This window comes from Falco rusticolus, chromosome 3 (assembly GCF_015220075.1).
Source record: "Falco rusticolus isolate bFalRus1 chromosome 3, bFalRus1.pri, whole genome shotgun sequence".
NCBI lineage: Eukaryota > Metazoa > Chordata > Aves > Falconiformes > Falconidae > Falco > Falco rusticolus.
In genome coordinates this window covers 28,124,920-28,142,083 of record NC_051189.1, presented here as the reverse complement: position 1 = coordinate 28,142,083, position 17,164 = coordinate 28,124,920, and the positions used below count along the sequence as shown (strand labels likewise).

Below are 17,164 nucleotides of genomic sequence, written 5' to 3'. Positions count from 1 at the left end.
CTGGAAGCTATTGGAGCTAATCCTGAGGTCGGGAGTATGAACTTACATGGCTCCAGGCTTTTGGGTCTCCCTGGTTCCAGCTGTCAAGGTGACTTGGCTGTAGGAAATTAGTAGGCAGTGGAGTTTTGATGACATCAGTTCAATCCCATGGAACATTTAAATCTCCTCAGATTTGCAAATGTAACACAAAACATATTGTCAATATTCCAGTTACAGTCTGTTAATGTAATGATAAGTGGAACATTATCTGTGTAAATCTTAATGACATAGAAAAGGAAAAAACCCAAATATGTAAAATTCCAACCAATAGAAAAGTAATGTTTTTATTTATTGGTAATATTTCAAACAGAAACCGTAATTTCTGTAAGCATAGGTGAGTTTTGATTTCATACGGGATTTAGAAAGGCCTAATCTTGTATATTTTATGAAATTTCAGATACACCGAAGTTTGAAGTTTACTGTAGAAAGATTCCAGCTGAATGTTCGGTTCATCATGAACTTTACCATCAAGTCTCCAGCTACCCGGATTGCAAAACAAGAGATTTGTTGCCCAGCATTCTGCTGAAAGTGATGTCATCCGATGAATTAGTAAATGAATGGAGTGATTTTGTGGACATCAACAATCAAGGAACACAAGTAAATCATTATCAACTATTTCCTAGTTCACAGCATAAATGGTTGTCTTCCTGACCTGCACGTTATATTGTTCCTCTGCAATAAGCATATCCTTTCTGCTGCTTTTAGGGGGTTTTTTATTTAAGTCTTGGGAGCTGCCCTTCCTAAACCCCTTCCTGTGGAAGTTTTAGAATACAGATTACCTTCTTCGCTGGTTGTTTTTAAGAATAGCTAGGTCAAAAATACAGGCTTTCTAGCACTGAAATTTTTTCACTTCTTTCTAATGAACCTGGTGTTCCCTGGAAAAATCAGTCCTGAAAATTTCTAGGCCCTGTAAGCAAAGAATCCCCCAGGATCCAGGAAAATCTTTCTGTTTGGTAACTTAATTATCACAGGATTTTTATCTTTACATCTTGTAGAAATTATCACTGTCATTCTCCCTCTGTGTCTTCACAGAAGCTACTTGTGTCTTTCTAAAACAAAACAAAAAAAAACCTTTTCTTTCCTTCTGTTATTTTTCTCCTGTTTTGAGGTAAATGAAAACTGCCTTGACTGGAGTAATTCTTTTTGATGGGAATTTTTTCCATCTTTGAAGTCATTAGTTTACATGGAATCAACATAAACTGCTTGGCTCTTTGAAAGAAATACTAGTTTCAGATGTTTTCCCTGGGGACCAATCACAAAATGCTCTTGATTATTGAGTGTTATGTTATATAGCAAGTAGTTCAGTTTCATTCAGCAAGCCAGTCAGGCAATGCAAGGTTTCAAATTTCAGTCATTAATGTTATGCCAGACCAGGGTTCTTTATAAGTATCTGGCTCCTAGAAGGAATTAGATGCTAAGACAACATTTGGGGACCATTGTCTACTTGAAGAACTCTTCAAATAAAAAGTGTAGCCTTTTGTTATTGAAGTTTTAGGATTTACATGTAGAGAATTTCCCCAGGATTTCTCACTCCATCTTTCTCTTAGGAAAATGTAAATACAAGTAAATAAGGAATAGGCTAATAGCTTCACATACAACTCTCTTCCGATTGTGAACTAACTGGGATTTAGACGATCTTAAGTAATTTGTATTCTTTCTACCTAGTCACAGATAGGTACTACTTATCCTATTAAAAAGAAGAAATTATTAATTTACTAAAATTAAAGGATTTGATAGAACCATCTGAAATTGGAATTGCAATGACCAATCTTTGATTGTCAGTGAGGGGGTTTTGGAATAATGAAGCTGTATTGAAAATTCAGTAAATGTCCTTTTTTTCCCAATGCTATCATGCAGGATTGTGAATTTCTTTCAGATAAGCAAAGGATTGAAACTGAATATCAAAATTAGAAATACTCTTATGTGTAATTCTCAGAAGAAGAAGACGTAATTTGATGAACAAAATTTCATTATCTGTGCAAGGTTATTATAAATCGTGTAACAAGAATCATTTTAAGTGCTGATCCTACTGAACTTCCAAGTGCTTTTCTTTCTGGTGACTTGTTAAAAGCAGGAAAGATTCTTCAAGACAACTGTTTATTTTACCTGTGCTAGCCTATTATATTTGTGTTATTCCTTGAGTTTTACTTTAAATTATAACTTGTGTCATTACGGTCTAGTAAACAATTGTGTTGATAGTAGACCTACAAGAAAACAGAAGCTAACTTGCTCTAACAAGGACTGCTGGGAGTTTTCCAAACCTAAAAAGACTTTAATCTTGTATATTCTGGAAAAAACACAAAACTTGCATGGAAATATTGCAGAATTAAGCTCCAAAAACAATATGTCATTTCTTTAGGTAGAATATTTATTCCTAAGGACAAATTGTTTAGAATTAAAGTTTGCACATCTATAAGCAAGACACAAACCTGTTGTCAAGTTCCCATTTTCCTGTCTTTTTAGACGTTTTATGCTTTCCAATAGACTTTTCCCATTTCTGTGTGGCACCATGTTGCTTGTGAAGGTCTTCACACAAAACCAGTTTAGATGGCTTAAAAATGTGTTCAGTGTTGAGTTGTTAAGCAAGTCTTCATGAATCCAAAATGTTATTTTGTAGTCTTTATGTGGTTTGCATCATGCTATCAGGCATTCATCTAACCAGTTCTGAGCTAGGGCATAGGAAAATTAATGTCAATTTAGGGTTTGTTTTCTGGTGTAGAAGGTGGGATTTTGCAGAGCTCCAGGAGTATGCCTTTCTCCTTAATCCAAAATCACAAATCAAAAATTCCTAATTTATTCTTTTTTTCATACAATCTCCCTCCTCCTCAGCACATCTTCCTTATTTCTGGAGAAGAAATATTATTTAACAGTATTCAGTTATACAATTGAAGGATGAGATGCAAATTTCATCGTACTGTACAACCAAAATACTTAAAGTATCAGATCTGTTATTTTCTGAAGTATTGAAATCTGTTTCTGTTTTTCCTGAACAGTATCATGATTTGAGCAAAAGATCTCAACCAGAAGGCATTAATAGAATTAATTTGAATTATGACATTAAAAACAGTCATTTCAACATTCCATGTGTTTCTAACTCTCTCCACTAGATTGTGTTCTTAACTGGCTTTGGCTATGTTTATGTGGACATTGCCCATCAGTGTGGAACAATAGTCATAACCTTGGCCCCAGAAGGAAGAGCAGGACCTGTCGAGATCAACCTCAACAGGTACATAAAGCACATAAAAGATGATAGAAAGCATTGCCAAATACTGCTGAGAGGTCAGTCAGCTTTCAAAGTGTTAACCGACTTAAGAACTTTGGATTAACTGTTTGTTTTGTTTAATATTGCAGCATGCTTTATGGCATATGTTTAGACCATATGTTATGCTTTGTATATCACAGTTTAAAAAGGACAATCTAGCATCAAAAGTCATGTCACTTGAGGGTAAACACTAGATGTGTAATACAAAAAGAAGTCCTGAGTTGTTCATTAAAAATAGACACATTCCATCATAATTAATTTTAAGCGTGTTCATCAGTTTAAAAACTATTTAGGCAGGCCCTGCCATCCATAATTGTACAAGCTCCCACTAAAATTGGTAGGAAGCTTGATGTGCAAGGGCTGTAGAAATAGTCTTGCAGTCAGTAATTACCTGTACTTATTACTGCATTCACTCCTCTTTAGAAGACTTTCCCACTTCCATAACACACTGCAGCCTGGTCCTCAGCTCCATTCAAGTGCAATTATAACACTGCCTATTTCTAAGATGCAGAATGCCTGGCCTCCAGCAATGCCATTACAATTAGACTGGAATTTGTTGTACTGTTTTTATTTGCACTGTAATTAAGTATTAATCCCCAAGAAACTGGTCATCAGCAGTACATAATAGCCCACTTGCTAGTTAAATTGGCAATGGGCAGTTAACACTGGAGGGGGGGAGGCCCTCAGTGCCATTGGTATAAAAATGCTGTGGTGGCTTCACTGGAGGGCACTTGCTGCATGTGATGTGAAGTGCATTATCCATAATAGTAACGCTCAGTATTAGCTCCCAGAAAATATTGTAACAGCTGATGCTGTACTTGAATTACCAGAAAATGGTATTTGTTGTCTGCTTCAGTATCTGGCTCTGTTGCAAATTTAGTAGGGAATTACTGTATAAATAGAGATGTTCCTGTCCAAAATATCCTGTTGACTAATAAGAAAGAAAGAGAAACCTGGCATAGATGTGTAATATCTAATTTCTTAGAAGACCTCTGAAGGTGGTACCCACTGTGGTGATTAAGGCTGCTAGATCCCATTAACGTTAATGGGACTTGCACAAGGAGTTTTCCATATATAATAGAGAACGTGTCTCCTGATAGGTTTTTGAGAAAGTAAGGTGCTAGGTCATCTCAAAATACGTGAAGTAACAAAACTTTTTCCTCCTATCTAGAATTCAAGAGCAGACCTTGTCACTGAAAGTGTTCATCAGTCAGTTAAGTCTTGCTGCTTTTGATGATATTACAAACCACAAAGTGTCATCTGAACTTCTGCGTCTCACAGCAGACAACATTTTCCTCCACATGGCCCCAACCACCAGCTACCCGAGACCCCTGTCACAGGAGTTCCCACGGGATGCCATAGAAGGCCTCCCACAATTTCATAGTCTCCAAGTGTATTGTGAAGACTTGCAACTGGACAATCAGTTGTACAGCAAATCCAATTTCCATTTTGCAGTTCTGCTGTGCCAAGGAGAGAAAAATGAGACCATGCAGTGGTCCAGAGTGAACAACCTCGTTGTTTGTAACAAAGATTTGGAAAGCTATAAGGAAAACTGCTTTATAAAACTCTGCATTGTTTTTTCCAAGGAAGAGAATTTCATGTTTCACATCAATGACCTCAGCTTTGAGCTCAAACCAGCTAGGCTGTATGTGGAGGACACCTTCATTTACTACATTAAGACTTTGTTTGATACATACCTTCCAGAAAACAAAACTGCTTGTCAGTCCATGAATACTTCAGATACTACCCTGACACTGCCTGGACAAGTGAGAGAGCATGCAAGAGCTTTAGTCAAGCCAGTGAAGTTAAGAAAATTAACAATACAACCTGTTAATCTCCTTGTCAGTATTCATGCTTCATTGAAACTGTATATAGCCTCAGATCACACCCCTCTCTCCTTCTCTGTATTTGAGCGAGGACCCATCTTCACCACTGCCAGGCAACTTGTCCATGCTTTGGCCATGCATTATGCTGCTGGAGCACTTTTCAGAGCAGGTCAGTACATTTCCTTAACGTGTAACATTTTTATTAGGGACCAGGATTCTGTGATTGTCTCTCAAGCTGAATAACCTAGATGTTTGCCGTACAATTATTTTTTTTCTGAGACAGTGTTTGATAATGATATTTTCAGACACCTTTCATGTCCTGCCATGTGACAGAAGGAAAATAAAATGGCTGAACAGACACCAATGAAGATTTGTAAAGTTGTGCTAAACATTAGCCAGTTGCCTGAAGGCTTTATGAAACCCTGAACACAGCATAAAAATGTATTCTAGCTGGCTTAGGTTTTGTCATTTTATATTATAGGACTAGTCAGAATCAACCCACATTCCTCACATAAACTCCCCAAAACTAAATTTAATCAAATTATTCAGTATGTTGCTCTGCATTCAGAAGTAAATTATAGCCTTGAATGTTGTTTTGTTGTTAAAACTCCTTTTGGCTGCAGTTTATGATTAGGAATCTGTCTTTCTTCATACAGCCTTCATGCTAAACTGGCACACAGATGTTTGTTGTCCTTTGATCCAAGAACTATGAAGTTTGCTGTTACTAACTTTTTCCCATATAGGATCGATAGTGAGCAATTATTCTATTAGGTTAGCAGGTACATTCTGTTTCCCATAAATATTAATTTAGAAGTCATGAAACTTGGTCTCTGATGTGTCTAAGTGTAGAATGGAATTTGTACCTGAGACAGGAGGAAGCTTGTCCATGATCGCACACATACTACACACTGAAATGTAGAATGTATTTTCCTGCAATACTAATGGTCAGAATGTCTGAAATCCTGATGCTTCCATTTGTGCTGCAGGCCGAGCTGTGACCTGAATTCTGTGCACAGTATCCAAAATTGTACACATGCATTTCAGGTATTTATAAATCAAAGTAGTGAGATGCTGATCTGGTCTTTCACTGTATGCATACCTGACTTGCACAGCTGATTGTGGCAACTGCATACACAATTGTGCACCAGAACATTGTACACTGATTCATTATTTTCTTGCATTATTTTGCTTGCAAAATTTGCAGGTTTTTCTTTCTGCTACTTGCTTGGATTTGTTTTGCAGTCAAATCCCATAGTACAAAAGGCGAGATCTAGTTTCTTGCTAATTAAGAGTGAAACTGTGGCCAAATATGGTCCACAGCGTGAATATTTCTCCCCCCAACTGGCTCAGAGTGGTGATACAAGTGGTGATAGACTGCAGCAGGAAATTGGGGTTATACTGGCTTTTCATCTGCAGCATCCCAGGTGAGGCACATATGCTAGCTGGGGATTCCTGAACCTGGCCCTGGGTCTTTCCTCCTGCACTAGCCTTGCAGTGTACAACAGTGCACAGGCCACCCCTTGCTCTGGGCTCATGATGTAGCTGACATCAAGCAGGTTTAAATGTTAAGAAATAAAGTCTGCTTCAGTGGAACTTCTTTTCAGGTAAATACATAAGCATATATTTAGTTACTTCTTAAATCCCACTTACAGCACTAAAACTAAAATGTATTTTTTGAAAGGGGTTATCAAGATTAAAATGGTGAATTGTATCACTTAATGTTTCCTTGGGCAAAGAAGATGCTTTATTTTGAAGAGTTTGTGACACTTGATAAAAGGCTGACTGTATCAACAAAGTTAAAAAGGAAGAAGTCAAGCAAAAAGCGTTATATGGTCTGCAAACCCTGAGTCCTTTCCTCACCGACAGCTGAGTTATACTTCTTGGGTTGGTCTCTTGTGGAAGAGGACCTCACTGTCCTGCATTTTAACCACATTAATGAGCAAAATGATGGGTTGTTTGACCCCTTTCTGCTCACCGCTGTCCGACGCGTAAATCGTAGCATCTGCACAAATGGCATTCCCATACAGCTGTTGCCTTATGCTCCAAGTGGGATAGTCTCATTTTGTCCTTAGCTGTGTGCAAGACCGTTGCTGCCCTGTGGGAGGGGGCAGGATTTGCCCCAAAGCCAGCTAGTGGGGGGTGTATCAGGCTGCCCCATACATTGCAAAGGAGCGGCCAGAATCCATATCTTGTGAGCAATGAACAGGGCTGGAGAGCTGTGCTGAAATATGCTGATTAGCATTGCTTGTCTCAAATTAGCAAAATTTGCAATGGAAGTCTCCCATCCTTTTCTAATTAAGTTGGCTTCTATTTAGCAGTTAATAAAATTCTATTTAAAAATATCACTAGTCTCAGCTAGATCTAACCCTATAGTTGCCTATAAAGTAAATGCAGTGGCTCTCTGCTAATGGAGTCATAATTATTTCATATTAGTAGATCTAATTTCTAAGCATACTTTGGGAAATGGTAATTGACATGGAGTACAGTATTCCTGACTTACTCCCACACCTTCCTCCTTGGGCTGGGTAGTCCATACTGGCAGTGAGGAGCCATTTGTTTTGCTCTGAGCATTGGCCAAGGAGCGTCCCTTTTGCTGCAGGTTGCACATTCCTCCCATGCTCCCCAAGGGTGAGGACGGTCCTTCCAGAGCTTCCCAAAACCGACAGCCCACAGGCCAGAGCCAGGCTGCAACAGCCCACTCCTGGGATAGCAGGCAACACCTCAGCTTTGTGTTTAACTGGTTTCATTGCTGGTTTTAATCTGGTTTTCATTCCTGAACACACTGACTGGCCGAACAGGTGAGTGGAGTTGGGGTCTCCGGTGTCCCAGGCTGGCAGTGCCTGCTGGGGGTGTTGCAGGGCACGAAGCCGCAGTGTCGTGCAGCAGCTTTCCATACCACCACCACCTCAGGACAAGGAATGCCAAGAATACTTAGAGGAAAAAAGAAAAAAAAAAAAGGCTCTAAGGGATTATTGCAACATTATTGATCACAAAAAGCAGAAAGAGCATCTCTTCCATCTGTACACGCCTCCCCACCCCTCCAGCTTTTCATCACTTCACACAGTGGCACAGATAATTTATTAAAAATACTACAGCGAGGGAGTCGCAGGCCCAGCCCAGAGCGCTGGCTTCCCCCGGTCCCCAGCAGGGAAGGACTGCCAGGGGGATGCGCCTTTCTAGGGCAGGCATCGTGGGGCCACAGCTCTCGTTGCCACTCCGCTTGTCGCGTTGCCAGTAGTACTTGTTTTTTAGTTTTCATAGTCCATCCCACCCTCTCCCTTATGTCCACTGTGGTTCCTGCTTTTTGTACTACATATGCTGGAGTTCTCAACCTGCCAGGGCTGAAATGTGGGACAGATTCAACAAGAATAATAGATTTTCCGGGAGCTTAGAACGATAGTATGAGATTAATTTATTTCATATGAGTAACATTTTCTCTTCTGTTCAGTTTCATGATTCAGCCTTCCACAGGAGTGACTGGGAGGGGTTAATAGAAAACAAGAAAAGCATCTGGATAGCAGGAGTTTGTGGTGATGAGATGGGAATGAGGAGGGCAGCGCAGATCAAGGGCCCTCAGCGGGAGAGCAGGAGGCCAGTCTGTCCGTCTTAGAGCCTCCTGGCTCTGTCGCGCCTTGTGTCGCTCTGGCAGTGGCAGTTGAAATTCATGGTACCGGGGCTCAAGGACCAGGCGGTTCCTCTTTAATGGTTATTGCCATTTCTGAATCGCTCTTTCTGGGCTGCCGAAAAAAAAAAAAGTTATGCAGCACTATTTCCTTAATAAATCTGCTGCCAACCAGCCTGAGAAAGGCAAGACCTGCAAACAGCTTTCCAGCAACAGATTGCTGTGTGCTTGGCCATCCAGCAAGCTGCTGGCAACCCTGCGTTTATATAGGAAACCAGATCCACAGATACCTCTCCTGGGATATGCATAAGGAATACTCCCCTATGAGTAACCTAATCAGCATGTAGATGTCATTGCTGTTTACACAACTGTACTGAGCAAAAGACATTTGTCTGGCTTTCACTGCACTCTGAAAGAAAATGATCAGCTTAGAAGGGTTGGGGTGGATTTAAAATAACTTCTTAAGCACTTGTCAAAAATCTGCATCTCCTTTCCTAACACTCCATCAAGCAATTGACCTGCACACTCCCGTAAAGCAGTACATTGTATCAGTGTAAACTCCCTGTCACAATTCTATCACTAAGGATGTGAAATCACAACGCTGCCTTATAGCATCTAAAACCAACCCAGCGCTCTGAACTTGCAGCCCTGTTCCTCCGTAACTGTGAGGCTCTAGCATCCGCCTCCCTAGCACACTTTTAGCAGAAATACGGGAAGCTCCTGGAAGGAAGTCATTCTAAAGCTATTTGTGAGTTTGCCAAAAGGATTTCTTTGATTTACGAAGTATGAAAGATTGCCATTTCTGAATTCATAGTAGATGAGTTATTTCCTGTGTTTTGCTCAAAGGAAGTTCATAATGCGATGAATTCTAGTGTGAAAAAGATAATTAAGGAATAACCTTTTCACAACTGCTGCTTCTGCAGTTTTTGCAGCCGTAACATGTGTCTTGTTTCTCCGCACAGGCTGGGTTGTCGGATCGTTGGAAATTCTTGGAAGTCCGGCTAGTCTGGTGAGAAGCATAGGGAATGGCATAGCCGATTTCTTTAGGCTCCCCTATGAAGGGCTGACCAGAGGCCCAGGAGCGTTTGTCAGTGGAGTTTCCAGAGGAACAACATCATTTGTAAAACACATTTCCAAAGGTAGAGCTTTCACTTTGTTGCTCCAACTACTGCTTTGTTGTCATGCGTTGTTAAAGGATGTGTTAAAGTTTTAAACAATATTGCTTGCAGCTTTGTTTGGCTTGCTAGGCTGCAGCAAAATGCTGGGAGGGTAACAAAGCTCACATATAACATCTTATGTATTAAACAGATCACCGCTTAACTACAGTGCATAAGAATGTTTCAGAAACTTCAGAATTTTAAACCTCCCAGTGGGAAATGGAGATTGGCTCAGCCAGTATTTCATGTGATAACTGCAGAAATATTAAAGGTGTTCTGTACTTCTGCTAACCATCAGAAATTCTACACTCTGTCGCCTCATCATGTTTATTATTTTTTTTTATTATTTTTTTTTAAAAGCAGATGCAGTTGTCATAACTGTGTAAGTACGGGGATAGATTTTGACAGCAGGGCTGGGCTGGCCTGAGAACAGGAGCAGCTTTTGTTGTGCGAAGCCTGTATAAACAGTGCCATCGCGTGGCTTCGGCCGCCCGAGAGACCCCGGCACGGCTGCCCCAGCCCTTCGCGGCTGCTCTGGGCTCCCTCAGGACGCGGCCTCGCGGGCTCCTTCTGTAAATATTTGTTTACCTTTCCATCACACACACACACACACACACATACACCTCTCCGTTTAGATTAGCCTTACAGAAGTTTGGAAACTGGGGAAGGATGTTCGAATGAGTTGTTGTTCCCACTGGCGGGGCAAACCTGTTGCAAGCTAATGTGACAGGCGTGACGTGGACCCGAGAAGCAGGGTGGTGATGCTTAACGAATAGTAAAGCATGCTACACATGGGCGACTTTTCAATTGACTTGCTGTTCTGCTCGTAAGCTCAGTATTGCAGTGAGGCATAGAACATCTCCATGTTTTAAATTAAAGCATTTTGATCCAGAACCAAATGTCTATCTCCATGTATTTAGGTACGCTGACGTCAATTACCAATCTGGCAACAAGTCTTGCTCGGAATATGGATAGGCTGTCACTGGATGAGGAACATTACAACAGACAAGAAGAATGGAGAAGGCAGCTTCCAGAGAGCCTGGGAGAAGGACTGAGACAGGGACTCTCTCGTTTAGGCATTAGCCTTCTAGGTAATGTACTATTAAATATCAAGTTGAGTGATAATACTGTTTTCTGATCTGCTCACCAGACTTTTCTACATGTGAGTTATAATTGCGAGTTATGCTTGTTTAGGTGTTTTCTTGTGAAATAGCCTCACGGTATGTATTTGAGATAGTTTCTTTTTATCAAGGTTTAGCGGCCTTTGTATATGTGTTTTGCTGATAAAATAATTGTGGATATAGAATGAGTTTGCATTCTCTTTGTGAAATAATATTTTCATTGGTACATGATGTATATCTGAGAAGAAAAGAATAATTTTGCATTGGGCAGGATGACTTGCAACCAAGTCAGCACAAAGACGTCATCACACTGATGTTTACTTTCCAGTGCTACAGGAATGCCTACTGAACCTGCTTGGTTTTGCTGCAGTGTAGATATCGGGGATTCATGGTTCTGTCTGAAAACCACTTGAACTTAGTGCAGATGTTAAGTAAGCTTTGATGAGGAATTCTGCTTTTACAAAGAGACACAGATAATCCTGTTTCACTGTAATTACATTCATCAAGTAGCCAAGTGGTTTGGTTAGAAGTGAAGATTACTCTGCCTGTTTCAAAATAGTACCTAAAGATCTGAAAACTAACCCACATGAGAAAAAATCTCTGCACGGAGTTTTGCAGTAAGGGGCTGAATTTTCTAGGTTATTTCTACTTGTCACACAGCTAAAGAATGCAAAACTGTATTGTTTGGCAGAGTTCCTCAGTACGTATTAAAGAGTATGAATCCCTTAGAGATCAAAGTGACCAAAAGCAGTGCAGTGCAAAAGGTTAGAAGAGCTGAAGCTTGAAAGGATTTGTCCTCTTTCCTAATCTTCAGTAGTGTACACAACTAAATTTGCAACCGCAACCCTGAAAGCCCCAAAGAGGAAGTGGTAAAAATGTTACAAGTTTGGGTTAAGTTACTGGAAATTATTTTAAGCAATAACATTAGATGATGTGAAGCACTGTCATTTGATAATGCCTGTAAACCGGCAAGTGAGTGTCCTGGGAGAAATGTGCATAAAGGAGAAATTTTGTGTATTAGTAGCTACTATCCCAATAGTAAGCTGTTACTGGCGTTGCAAATCAAAGGCAGTTTGGAGAACATTTTATTTTTCCTTCTTGTTTTATTGGACTAAGGGCAGTCAGGTTGAGTAGCTGGATGAAAGATTATACTTTTAGAAGCACTGTGTCAGCCTGGTGTATATGTGCTGGTGAAATGGTGTGGTGATCTTGGCTCAGTTGTTAGAAAGACAGCAAGATAACATGGTGGCTCTCCACTGACGGGCCAGAATCCTTCCGAGCTAAAAGCATGAGCTGTACATCCTGAAACTTTGTAGCTTTGGTGGTAACAAGGCAAAGCTTCTGCTGTTCAGGAAAGCTGGGGACTCATAACGTGCATGCACGAATACGCCATGCCTGTACCTCCCTGTGCACAAGGCTTCCCTTGTTTGCAGGAGTACGCCTTAGTTGAAAACAAACTGAAACAGAGTTAGAATTTCAGTGTCCCTGACTTCCTAAGAAATCAGACTTCATGTTAGAAACTTAGGGGTTCATGTTAGCATTTCAGCAGTGTTCCTCCTCAAGCTAGGATCTTGTTCTTACTCCCACTGTTACTATTTAGAGATTCCTCCCTGCTAAATACTTCTGTTCTTGGTAGTGTGGATGCAAAAAAGCACCTGGATAAATAGTCACTGTGTTGCTGGACTTGACAAGTATGGGATCTGTCACTAAGGGAGGAATCAGAAATATTCCACTGAATTTGTATCAGGCATAATTTTTTTAATATAAACCTGATTTTTAAAAAGTCCATTTTCTCTGTATACACAGCAGCATTCATGTACATTGTCTTGAGACCTAAAGTATGAATAGAACTACATTTCAGTCTTTACCAACACATCAAAAAGCCGTTTCTGTCCTGACTATTCACTTTAAAGATTATTGTGGCTTCCCCCAAAAAAGCAGTCATAGTTGAAGGGAAGGTATCACCCTGCTGCTTGCTTTCACCGGCATGTTCAGAGTAAATACGAACATGCTTACTCTGAAAACACTGGTTCTTCATACATAATAAAATGAAGTGGGGCTGCTATGTGAATTTATTTCACAGGGATTAAGAGTTCAGATGAGCACAGGAATGCTGAGAGCAAGACCCTTTGAAGCCGTAATTTCTATGACTTTCTAACTGTAAAAATGAGAAGTGTGAAAAAGATTTCTACGATACTCACAGCACTGTCATGTTTGTAAAAGCCCTCTGACTCATGCAAACAGCTTAAAGAATTGCAAAAGTAGATTTCATGCCTAGGCACAGGCATAGAAGAGCCCTCAGTTCACATACGTTGTGGTATCTATGCAGAAACAAGAGCGCATTTCTGATTTTTCTGAAAATCTGGCTCATGGTGGCCCTGATTCAGCAAAGCACTTAAGCAAGTGCTTAAGTGCTTTGCTGAATCAGGGCCAAAATCATGTACGCTTGTCTCCTCCTCAGTTCAAGTTGTTCCCTGTGGTACATTCTTAAGTGCTTTGTCCTGTCTCGTTTTAAATGACTCAAGCACTGTCAGGGTGTTGTTTGATTTGATTGTTATCTTTGGCCGGCTGTCGTCATCTTTTCTCATTTGGGGGAGACTTCTGGGTCATTTTAGTAACATTTGTGCATGAAAAGAAGCAAAAGCTTGTGATAGGTGTGGTTATTCTTTTATACGATTAGACAAAAATGCAGTCAAATTGCATTTGAAATATTTGGGTGATGAGCACTCCCCACCAAGGAACTATCTTTTGCGTTCTGCGTGATGGGGTCAAGCTTAAAATAATAATTTATAACCATGTAAAAGAAAATATTGAAACTACAGGCTTTATTTCCAACTACTGGTCCTAGTGAAAAATACCAAATTGAAGTAGCTCCCTGTAGGAAGGTGAGCATTTGTGAATAACTGAAAAGCTGACAACGGTTAGAGAAGACATTTTGCACAATGGCAAAGGTGCTCAACATTTCAGTTTCTTCTTCCTGCTTTTGGGGAAAGTGACTTGATAGTAATACTGACTGACAGTGTAACGCTGCTGCTAGAGAAGGTAAATTCTGGATTTCAGAAGTTCAAATTTTTGTTACTAAGAGTGGTGGTGGTTGTTCTTGCTGCGCAATTATCACTGAATCGGGGCCACCCTGCATTTGCATATCTACAAGCAAGATACTAAGGGCCAGTGCTAATCCTGAAAGTGTGTGCTATTCCACACGCTAATTCTGCAAATGCATTAATACACGCCAACAGGTGCTCTTTTTTTTTAGCTGTGCTTTTATGCGATGTTTGCTGTGATGAGACTACGCCTCAGCTGTATTTTTGGTGTGGAACACTTGCAGCAATCCTGGAGGACAACAGAGAAAAGAAAAGGAAGCGAAAGTGGTTTCAGCTTGGCTAGCTTCCAGTCTCGTGGCAAAGCATGGCCAGTTTCTCCTGGTGGGGGATTTTTTCCAATTATTTCTTGGTCTGAAAGTTTGTCACAAGCAACCCGAGCTTTGCTAAGCTCTGTGAGCCGTGCTGTGTTCACCAAACATTGTCAGTCTGTGCATGAACCAGTTGCTGCCTGTAATCAAATTCTTCTTGAAGTAATACAGTGATATACTCTGAACTATCTGAATTTTGTAGTTATCAAAGTATCTTTTTTATGGTTACTGAGCAACATGTATTAACCAGAGTGCACCCCATCTGATGTTTAGCAGATGTTACGGTGTGGCTGGAACCTCTTTGGTCCAGTAATGGAAGAATATGTTTTTGTTTTGTTTCTTTGGTGTTTAATTTTATTGAGGTTTTCTTTATACATACATAATCTGTGTGTACATATGTGGACATGCATATAAAATTGAATGCCTAGGGTAAGGAAGGAAAGAAAAATGGAGAATGGTTTCATTAAAAAAAAAAAAAAAAATATGCAAGGGACATTACAGAGAAGGGACAGCAGTAGGACACCATAGCTGTCTCTAGACTGTGAGAATGAGAGTGGGAAGGGAGGAAACTCTACATGTGGTTCCATGCTCTGCTTCCCTGATACCCTACCGAAACATGGGGAGAAAGACCTTCTGTGGTAAGTCTATCCAGCATGGTGCTCCTACCACTGACTTTATGTTAGAAAGGAAGAAGCCACATGGAGACAGGGGACATCTGCCTCGCACAGTTTCTGGTGCTTGGAGGTGCAATGAACATCACATGTGTGTCACCGTAATCTCACTGCTGTTGGGATTTGAGGTTGCTCAGCCTTTGACCTATTTTTGTTTTCCCCTTTGCCCACACATGAAGCACACAGGAAAGGAGCTGCATAGATCTGGCTCCCCGGTGCAAGGCTGGTAGGACCAGCCACTCCTTAATGAAAGGAGTAAGGTTATAGTTTATTATGTGATTTGTGGGCATGACCACAGCATGTGAATGAGTTATGTCAGTGAGCTGCAATTCGAGTTAAGAGATTACGAAGGGTGAGCAGAGAGGGGAGAGAAGACAATTGGTTGTATTTCTTGCAGGTAGAAAGACAGGACTTGGAAAGGGATTTGAGGTACGAAAGGGCAATAGCTTCACAGACAAGTTCAGAGCGTACATAAAATGGCAGAATCACAGAAAGTGTGGAAGTACTAACAACTGGCTAATTAAGCTATACGTTATTTGGGGTACTATATAAATAATCTTATATAACACAGTCACAGCAGTTTCCATTCTGTTTCCTTGTCCTCTGGGCCTAATTCCAGCTGAGAAGTGCCTGGAGCATACCACAGGTCCTTTGGAGTAGGCTCTTATTTATTATTACCTTATAACATTGCTCAAGTGTATTGCAGTAAATAATTTACTAGTGCTAGGACTTAGGTGGATTACATTTAATAAGGCAATAACTTCTGTTCTGAAAGTGCAGTTGCTGTGGATGACCTCAATAGATAGGGTGAAGGAGGTCACAGGGTAACGTAATACTGTAACTTCACAGAACACCAAGTATTGTTTTATGCCTTCAAATGCATCAACATTGTGCAAAAGAAAAGACTGGACGAACAATCTCAATTGTGTAATGCAGTGTTGGGGTATTATTTTTGTAAAGCAGCAGGAGCAGCTGGTAAGTACTAATGAAACAGAATTGAATTGAAAATTGTATCATTTCTCTGGCTTGGCATTAAGGAAGCGTCGTGGCCTTTGTGGTACAAAGGGTGGACATTCAGTTGCACGCTCAGCTTCAGTGAGTGAGCTCAATAGAAACTGGGTATCACATTAAAAACAGACCAGCATTTTCTAGCGAAATAGTGTACATTTATCAGTAAAGGATACACATGCAGAAATTGGAATGAATCTCTCCAAGAAGCATTTACGGGTGATGCAAGTTTCTTGAATTGCTGATAGATGGTATCCCAGGGGCAAGGATCTAGGAAAATGTGTGCTGCTTCTCATCGTCATCTTTTCTTTGGACAGAATACCAGCATACAATATTGGTTCTTGTTGTTCAAAGTCAGCAACTTCTCCGTTTATCCAGTAACGGTAACTAAAACCATCTGAAAACCGGTTAGTGGCTAGCTGACTAGAACATGTCACGCTGGTAAACACATGGGGCCAAATACCTCGGCTGTGATTGTCCAGATCTGTGGAAATATGCCTGGATTTGCTTCCACATACAAAGCAGAATCTTCAGAGATGTCTAGGTTGCAGTAAAAATGCCTGGTTACCGAGGTGACACTTGGTCCTGCTCCTTAAGTAATTGCTTTATCTTGACGTTTGCAGCTGAAGGTGCAAACTGAGAGCCAGCCGAGGAGCCGCAAATTTGCTTTTCACTGAGCAAAGAACCTCGGATCAGGCAGATCGTTTTCTAACTGATGTCACTTTGTCCAATCCTTGTACTCTTAGCAATTTCCAAATAGCTTATCTATCAAAATTGCAATAACTAGAGACACGTCTGTGGTTAAGTGGCTAGTGTAAACTCAAGATCAAAGAAATGTACCACCTCACATACCTGTTTACATTTAGGAAGATTTAAGTTGGAGTTCTCTGTTGATACTAAAAGCTGGGAAGGTCACTGTGTCACTTGTAAAAGTTTGACCCGTGTGCATTAAAGTAAAATATGATCGTTTTCACAAAAAAGTAACAGAAAGTCTCAAAGTCCAATTCTGCTGATCTTAGTAATATATCAAAAGTTGCATTAGCTTA

General features: G+C 40.4%; 1 protein-coding gene across 1 annotated transcript in view; it reads left to right on the top strand.

Annotated features, from left to right (window-relative positions):
- Nucleotides 1-17,164, top strand: part of VPS13B (vacuolar protein sorting 13 homolog B) — a 476,916-nt gene that overhangs the window by 447,510 nt on the left and 12,242 nt on the right. The window contains 5 exon segments of the mRNA XM_037379063.1: nucleotides 437-636; nucleotides 3,147-3,265; nucleotides 4,473-5,296; nucleotides 9,712-9,888; nucleotides 10,827-10,997. Of these exon segments, the coding sequence (XP_037234960.1) occupies nucleotides 437-636; nucleotides 3,147-3,265; nucleotides 4,473-5,296; nucleotides 9,712-9,888; nucleotides 10,827-10,997 (1,491 nt within the window).